The 9034-nt window shown below is 38.1% G+C and overlaps 1 protein-coding gene across 4 annotated transcripts in view; it reads right to left on the bottom strand.

Annotated features, from left to right (window-relative positions):
- The window catches only part of LOC109858695 (serine/threonine-protein phosphatase 2A 56 kDa regulatory subunit gamma isoform-like), a 16288-nt gene extending 8528 nt beyond the window's left edge, over positions 1 to 7760 (bottom strand). Inside the window, exons 1-2 of one of the 4 annotated variants that reach the window (XM_020436198.1) lie at positions 7373 to 7760; positions 7095 to 7154 (exon numbers count right to left, since the gene is read on the bottom strand). In XM_020436198.1, coding sequence (XP_020291787.1) covers positions 7095 to 7154; positions 7373 to 7375 — 63 coding nt within the window. In that variant the 5' untranslated portion in view covers positions 7376 to 7760. Of the gene's footprint in view, positions 1 to 803; positions 1289 to 2327; positions 2787 to 7094; positions 7155 to 7372 lie in introns of those variants that run through there. The other 3 variants (XM_020436199.1, XM_020436200.1, XM_020436202.1) reach the window with 3 other exon arrangements.
- Positions 7761 to 9034: the final 1274 nt, after the last annotated feature.

The following is a 9034-nucleotide window of genomic DNA, read 5'->3' as shown; positions in this document are numbered from 1 at the left end:
ATATAATTTTATTTACTTCCATATACATTTCTTCCATGTGTATATATATATACACATACAAGAAATGTTAAAAAGACCATTTATTTATAAAGTCAAAATATTAAAATTATTATTTTTTATCAAATTGCACACACAGAGTTAATGTGAGAATCAAGAAATCGTCGACCTTTGTTCCGTGAAAAATATTGACCGTCTCATGACAATCTTCAATATTTAATAACTTAAATCGCGCTAAATGTTACGAAATACCTTAAAGTATTGCGTAGTATTTACGCAACGCTTTTCCACATCGCTGCAGCATTAATGCGCATTTGATTGCACGCACTTACTTATCTGTCACTATTTGTTTTGTGCAATCAAAACTACATCGCACATTGGAAAGTTATTATATCTTTAGATACATATCATATCGATCACACATGAGTCTGAGATAAATATACAGTGATAAATGCAGATGATAAAGATTTCGCTTTTCAATTGTTAAACAAGGTCGAATAATAAGATTATCTTGCTGGAAAAAAATAATGGCATTACTTTTTTTTATAATCGACAGTGTGTTCAATTGTAACATGTTACAAGGCTTGTAATTATTGATGTTAAATCAGAAGATAAAAAAATTAATTCTGTTCTAAGAAATACAAAAATTTATATCTGTCTATATAATCATCGCAAGTACATACAAAAAAAAAAAAAAAAAAAAAAAAAAATGTAGCAATAATTTGAGTGACCAAGTCAACAGATATATTTAGGATTTGCCAAATGTTGATGGGAATGCATTGTTTAAAATCGACCGTATAACCTGCCTTCTTCTTGAACACGTTCCCGAAGGCGAGTCCGCTGAAGGACTGCATTTTGCTCTGCATTCCAGTGTGCGATCCTCGGAACAACGATCGTGCCAGGAAGGAGATTCACTATCGACAGAGCGCGGCAACTCGCCGCAGGAAAAACGGTCTCGCGACGTTGTCGAGGCGTAAAACATTTGATTCTCGCATTCGCGCGATCCTTCTTTCTCAAACGAAAGAGAGACAAATCTCAATCGCAATGATCACACAACCGATCTGCTTTCACTGATTATCGGGAATATCCGCTTTTTTCTCGCCGACACCTGAGAACGCACTCCCGAATGCATGTCTAAAAATACTCCGCGAAATATTCACCGAGAACAACATGGGGAAAGAGAGAAAGAGAATTGTTCTTTTTCTATTATTTTAAGTATCAAATTAGCTTCTCTAAAACATCGAGCGCGTCAATGCGGGGGGGGGGGAAATCGCGCAAAACAATTCTGTCTCTGAAAAAGATACAGTTTGCACAATTTAACAGATTCAATTTTTTAACTACATAAGTATAATTTTTATGTATATGTACATATACATTTGTTCGAACATTTATTTTTAATCTCAAATCCCATTAAATAAACAAATTATATTAATTTTTCGCGCATATGTATTATGTGTCAAACACAACACATAAATTGCTATCGTGAATTCCAGGCTTTGCCATTACACGCGAAAGTAACCCATGTCAGCTGTATCGTTAATAATGAATACACACGTGTCACCCGAACTCTTTAACAGACAGACGACGTTTCTTTTCAAAAAACAAAAAAAAAACAAAAAAAAAATGACTAAAATAAGTTAGCTGGGCGGAAGTTTGTTTAGGCAAAATAGATCCTCTTTTTTTATCACGAATCAGTCACAGTCTCCATGCCGGATTCGGCGTTTTGCACGTGCGAGATAATTTTAGTCGACAATCGAAAGTGACGAGGGAGTAAATATTATCTTTCTGTCGCTGGCCGTCACACACATTTCGTAACTCAACATTCTCGACCTTCACAAATCCGTGTGTATTGCATGGACATTAATGTTGACAATTGTATTCGACATTCTCCCGATTATTATAGCTAACATATTCTCAATATTCGTTTAATTTGATAAAAATTATCAACTTTTTTCTCAACGTGCGAACAAATAAAATTTAATTTTAGCGACAAGGTGGATTTATACGTTTCTCGTAATAAACAAAACAACACACGCCACACAAATAACTTTCGCAACGAGCATAGAACTTAATTTCTCGCTCTCCGAGAGTCGAGTTTTATTTATCTCGTATATATATATATATATAAAACACAACGCTAACTTCGAAGAAAGAAAATTCTCCCGATCTAATCGCGAACGAAAAGAATTCGTGATTTGCGCGCGCAAAACTGACGAAAAAAAAGGCACGACGAGTTCTCTCTGAGAGAAGAACTTGCGACGACATCTATACAAGATGATATAAATAATTCTTCACACCCAGGGTATTTAAAACATACAGAATATTCTTACTAGCCGATCTAACTCTCTCAACGCGGTGAACAAAGGCGAATGTGCGGCACTCGGAATTGCATTATTTGCGATGTATGTCGTAGAAAAGAGACGTCATCTCTTCGTCGTTATCCGGTTGCTATCCGAGGATACTCTCGCGACACTGTTTTCTCTCGCATATGTGCGAAAGAGACGAGTTTCTCTTCTCGACAAGAACTCGTCTGTCGCGACGATATCGGATAAAGAAAAAAAAAAAACACGATTGATACAAAACAGAAAGAAGGAGAGCAGAGATACACACAAGCCGTGGGAGAGAGAGAGAGAGAGAGAGAGAGTGAAAAAAAAGACGCAACACACACGTGACGTGGATAGAAACGACAGCGTCGGCGACGTCGCGACGCCCGAAGACCGTCGTCCGAGAAACGTTTTCACGGAGACGTGCAACTGCGACAGCGACGAGAACGTACTGCCAGAGGCGAACGGCAAGCGTGCACTCGTGACCGAGAATCGCAGCGACCAGCCACTTGCGACACTCCCGTGTTGTACACACGCAAGTTTTGGCGAGCGCGATCGGCATGTTGCCGCCGCGCTTCGCCCGATCGACGCCGATCGTTCAAGGCCGTTACGTGCGACCTTAACCCTCACGCCAATTACGAAGAATTACGTTTCATTTCGCGCGACGCGTACATATATATATATATATATATATATATATATATCCGCATGGAAGAAAACATAAGACGGACAGAATTTCGTCCGGAGAGATTTCCGAGCTTCTTGAAATGTTATGCTCGTTACTTTTCGAATTATATCATGTGTTATTTCGCTACGTGATAGATCTCTTGCTCTCTCATTAAACTACAAACTTCAAATTAGACTCAACGTATACAATACACATAAATTGTCACGCATGAATGTGCGCTAATAGAAGTACATGTCGATAGAACAATTACGAACGCGATGATGTCTTTTGTACGTATCGGGCTCGCTTTCCCTGTCATTCATTATCCCTTAACAATGATGATGAAGCGGGTTTAAGCGCCGCATGACGAAACGACTATGTCCGGTTACTATTTCTGAATGTCCGTGGGAGGCGCGACACACAGAGTTTACGCGCGATTATAATCTACGCATACATTCTCACGTACACGTGAGAACCACGTACGAACCGCGAATTTGGTTCCGTATGGCCACATATGCGGTTTATATATATTTGCGGTTAACATATAATGCGCGACGCATCATTTTGTTATATAAACAAAACATCGAATTATTAATTATAAATATATATTATCTTAGACGCTTGTTTTTAAAATTTGCGAAAACTATGTCACACACACACACACACAATTCTTTTATCAGAGATAATAAATACGTAGATTTATTGTGGCTTTTTGGTTCTTGCATACGACGCGCGTATATGTTGTGATATTTCGAAAATATTTACCGGAAAAAAAAATAATGTAAAGTGTTTGCAGTCCGAATAATACAACGGAGTGTTATTTTATCTCGTATATGCGTATTATATGCATGCGATGTGTCTACATCGCAGACACAGAACTACACAATGATCGTTACTATATTTAAGCAGAGTTGGACGTGCATGCGAAAACAACAATAGTCAACACACCTGCTATGTAAATTACTCTCTTGTTACACAAACAACAAATTATCTCTATATCTCAAAGTTCTCGCATAAAGTCAGAAGTGCTCGCCTGCACGGGCCTTCTCATGTTTAATGTTTTTTTCTGATTTCGATACGTGATCGTTTTGTTACGCGCGTCGTATAATTCGGAGCAATTTTGTGTGAAAAGAAAAAAAGCTATATTTTTGCAATAGTTTCACAATTTTTATCAGATAAAAAATAAAAGTTTAACCAAAAGTTATATTTTTTTTAAACACAACGAATGTTGGAATTTATTGATATTTATTTATTATTACTCGCGCAAATTAAAAAAGTTTAATTTATCAGAAAACAATAGAATTTTAAACAAAACAATACTTATTATACGTATGATTACTGTTGAATATTTTTTTATTGAGTTTTTATCGCTAGTTAGTATAAATTAACCATCTAATGTTCGTTATTACAGCACAAGAATTTTCTTAATCTTGATCATTTAACAAAACAATATGATATTGTGTACACATGCTTCGATCATGATTTTCCCGGGCACGATGTGTGCCCCGACCACGTAAATCGATTATCGCGATTTCTTGACATGGCGCGCGCGACCGGCTTATCAACAATTTGTCATCGTGTTACGATGACATGACGCGAGAGAGCCCGCTCCGTTATTACATGTCAATCGAACGAATAATCGTGTCTAAGCGATTATACACGGGAACCGATTATCGTTTTTTTTTTTTTTTTTTTTTTTTTTACCGGAAAACGCAATAGCTTTTGATCAATTGATGCGCCGAGGTTATTCCCGGTTTATTTTTGGAAACGATCTAGGAATTCCGATGTAAAAACACCGTCACGTTTCGCATTGACTCGTACTTTACATCCCGCGAGACGTCTACGTATATAATTCTGCGAAATTATTCGCGGAAATTTGTTGAATTTTTTAGTCGCATATATCTCGTAGAGATAAATCGTATAATCTTCTTTTCGCGTAAATCCTTATTTACATACTTATAAAGAAAACAAAACTTATAAGTAATACGCTACGCCGCGTATCATCATTTTGAAAACTCGTCAGTGAGCCTCCGAAAAAGCGGCCGACGTGACACAGAGACTGGAATGCACTATCGCAGTATTAACTATTATTAGCGCACTTTCTATTTGCACGTCGCTCGAAATAGAGAGACGCTGTTCTCCGCCACCGCGTGGTTGATTTCAAACGGGTGGACAGAGATATAAAATCGACGAGATTTTTTGCGTTTCAAACGCGACGAGAAAATGAACATGTGTGGCAACAAAAAAAAAAAAAGAAAAGAGAGCGCTTCGAAAAATAACTAGGAAGTAACGGAAGTCGTGACATTTTTGCAACTGTTACGAAATTCTTTCTCTTACAACGTAATATCTCGGAGCAAAGCATTTGTGAAGTATTCACAATTGCGATTACAATGTTTATTTTGTAATAGAGTTCAATTACACAGTGATTAACTGACTCTGTGTCATAAATATCATTTGTACATAATTAAAATCTTTTTGAATTTTTTTTACACATACTTACACACACACCACAAATATATAAGAAAAATAATGTAGAAAACAAGGTGCATTTGATCTGAATTTTTAATAAACGTCTTTGTCATTAACACGTAATGCCTGCGTATCATCGTTATGTTCGATATCGATTTTATATCAATGAGATAGTGATTGAAACAATCACACACAAGTTGATGTTAATAAAACCGGAGCCAGATTATATGGAAAGAAAATCTCTTATATAATTCAATTGACTTGTATGTAGACTGACTGCAAGTTCAACCTCAAAAATTTATTACAAATTTTGCATAAAAATTTGCAAATCATTGATGTTAAGCGACATATAAAAAAAAAATTAAGTTTATTAAAATTATCCCACGTTTATTCTGACAAACAAGTTTGTGAAATAATAACACGTACATACATGTGTATATGTACATATATAAATGCTAGTTAAAAATAAATACTAATTAGACAATATAATGATTATATTCAATTATTTGCACTTAACACTTAAGTGCAACAAATATAGTTAAGAGAGAGAGAGAGAGAGACAGACAGACAGAACTGTAGAATGACACTGTCTGATGTCATGATGAAAAAGTAATAAATGTATATAAATTTTCTCTACAACACCTACATATAATAGAAATATATTATTTATGTTAACACCTTATGCGTTTGCGTTTACAAAGCTTTTGCGTAAGCAAGTGCGCCATCTAGCTTGAAACTGTTTTAACTCCGATATAATTATCGTTATCTGATTACTACTCGGCGAATAACGTCCGCATTTAAACATCAAATATTTATACTTTTTTTTTTTATTCATATCTCTACCTATTATAAATTACATTTCTGTGAAGAAATTGTTTACATTATAAACAATGCATTGTTTTATCTTCTTCTTCCTTAATATTTGTTGTATAAATATTTTTATACAATCAATCATTGTAACTACACAACACACAGATCCCAAGTTATTGTAATACAAACTATATATTATAAATAGCTCAATAATATGGTGATCAATGAAATGAATGCGCAAAATGAAAAATCGCTGTTTTTTTTTTTTTTTTTTTTTTTTTTTTTGCAAGAAATGTGTCATTAACACCTAATATTAACGCACGTATATACCTTTTGTTAATAAGCAGAACCTTAGAACCTAATAGGACAAACTTCTTTTTCAAGTTGCAAATCTGCTTCATGATATATCAGGAACAAACCTTATAAGACAAATCTTGAACTATAAAAACCTGTGTATACGGATTAATAAATGTGATACATATGTGAAATAGCATGCGATCATATCTTTGCCATAAAAGCGGAGAGTTAAGCAAATAAAAGATGTCGGGTCGAACATGCGGCCGATCTGTCATCGAGGAATTTATCCAGCCACTTTTTTTCCCGAAGGGAATTCCACGCGCGGCATATTAAAAAAAATAGCTCCGGGGTGTGCAAACGCATATCGTGCGAACACCAGAGCGCGTATAACACGTAAACGCTTGTGGACGTCGGCAATTTACAAATGACAGAAGTTATAGTAGAAAGACGGAGGATAAAAAGAGATGGAGGAATAGCGGAGCAGACAGAGAGAGAAAGAGAGAGAGAGAGGCGGTGTAACGTAACCTCACCTCGTCAACAGCGTCGACGTCCTTGCCGTTTTTCGCCTTGTCCTTGCTGCTCTTCGCCTCCTGGAACAGAAGCAGAGTGAGTGCCGGTTTCAACAACGTACGCGCGACGCTGAGATTTTAGAGGCGTTTTTCTTCGCACTCGCGACATTACGAAGCAGAAGGCGAGTATCATAGAGAGAGAGAGAGAGAGAAAGAGATAGATAGATAGAAAAAAAAAAGTACGTAAGCGAAAGACACGAATCGAGAAATTTGCGCGTATGAGAGAAATGTTATAATACCATTGTTAATCGTTCCAGAGGCGCGCGGCCGGAATAAACCAGTAGCGTGCGTCGTCGTCGTCGTCGTCGTCGTCGTCGTTCGCGGCGACGTACGCGCGTTCCGCGAGAGCCAAGAAACCGCGAGGCACACAGACCGATCGCGCGCAACGCGTGCGCGATTAATCTCTCGCTCGGTAAGCGAGAAGAATCAAAGGGACGGCGGGGGGGCACAGGACGGCTTCGCACGCGAAATTGGGTTCAGGTCAAAAAACCGGAGTCACGCTACATCCTCGGATAAAACTTGAAGAGGTTCGCCTTGTTCCAGGGTTGTTCCCCAAACCCTCACTCTCGCGTGCGCGACGCTCCCTCCCTTCCCCCCATTCCGCGTCTCGCTTTTTCTCTCGCGTGCGCAGCGCGAGGAACGACGCTATCTCTCTTTCTCTCGTTCTAGTTTTTCTTTCTCCCCGGTCTCACGCGCAGAAACCACCACTATAGACGAGCGATATCCGCGTGCGCAGATAATAAACGAATACGGCGACCAACAGCGGCAAATGCAACGTACTATGCACCGTGATGAAAGACGTAGTCTGACATACCTTGTCTTTCTTCGACAGGCTCAGCATTATGTGTAATCAACGGTATTGAAAACACTATCGAATTAAATACATAAGCTAGCGAACACGTACGTGTACGTTACGTGCAACAGCCGCACGCGTATCAACGCATCTCGTAAAACGCGGACCAACGAGCCGAAGCCACGGCTCGCGCTTGCGGTTACCATTGGTAGCCGGATTGGAAAGCGATTTCTGATTGCTCGCATATGTTGTACTTCTTCCACGTTCTCGCTCGCAAGTTAAAGGGCCGTCTACAATGGGAGTAGGCAGTATAGAGTAAAGCCCCTTGCACAATGAAAGGAATAGCGATAGCGATAGAAATAACAAAAGTTTTAAAGAGTTTATATTTAAAAATAAAGGTAGGAACAGCGGAATCTAACATACAAAACATGTATCAATGCAGATCAGAAAATCGGAATAAGCAATAGCGATAAAATTTCCGACGAGTTGGAATTCTGTGTTAAAAACTGTGTTATTTCTATCGCTATCGCTATTCCGTCCATTGTGCAAGGGGCTTAAGGTTCTTGGAGTTATTTCATTTTTGTCTATACAAGTAATTATTTCGCGTTTTTTTAACACGCGTTTTTCATTGACCAACAGTAAGGCAGTAGGCAGTGCGAAATGGGAATTGCCTATTTCGTTATTCCCGTTGTTACTTTGCCGAAAAATAGTTTAGGCCTTGTTTATGCGGGCAATAACCTTTAACTTATGCCAGAACCGGTAGAGTTTGACTATAGGATTTCAATGCTTCTGTTTATACAAAATTGCCGAATGCGTATAAACAGAAGTATTGAAATCCTATAGTTGAACTTTATTGGTTCCGGCATAAGTTAACGGTATTGCCCGCATAAACAAGGCCTTATGGCTTTCCGTTAAATTAGGAAAGATGCGCGAAACAGGAATTTTTGTTTGCTACAGGCATAGACATATAAGAAATAGACTGCGCGTCCCGTATCTTTTCTGTGCAGAAAGAATGGTCAAACTTCGGACGAGGATAGATGCTTTCACCCGAGTCTCTATCCTTGTTTAGTGACGCGGTGATTGGCGGACAAGAAAAGTAGTAGGAATG

The sequence above is a fragment of the Pseudomyrmex gracilis genome, unplaced genomic scaffold (genome assembly GCF_002006095.1).
Source record: "Pseudomyrmex gracilis isolate BER0280 unplaced genomic scaffold, ASM200609v1 scaffold_219, whole genome shotgun sequence".
Lineage (NCBI taxonomy): Eukaryota > Metazoa > Arthropoda > Insecta > Hymenoptera > Formicidae > Pseudomyrmex > Pseudomyrmex gracilis.
This window is presented reverse-complemented; position numbering and strand designations above follow the sequence as displayed.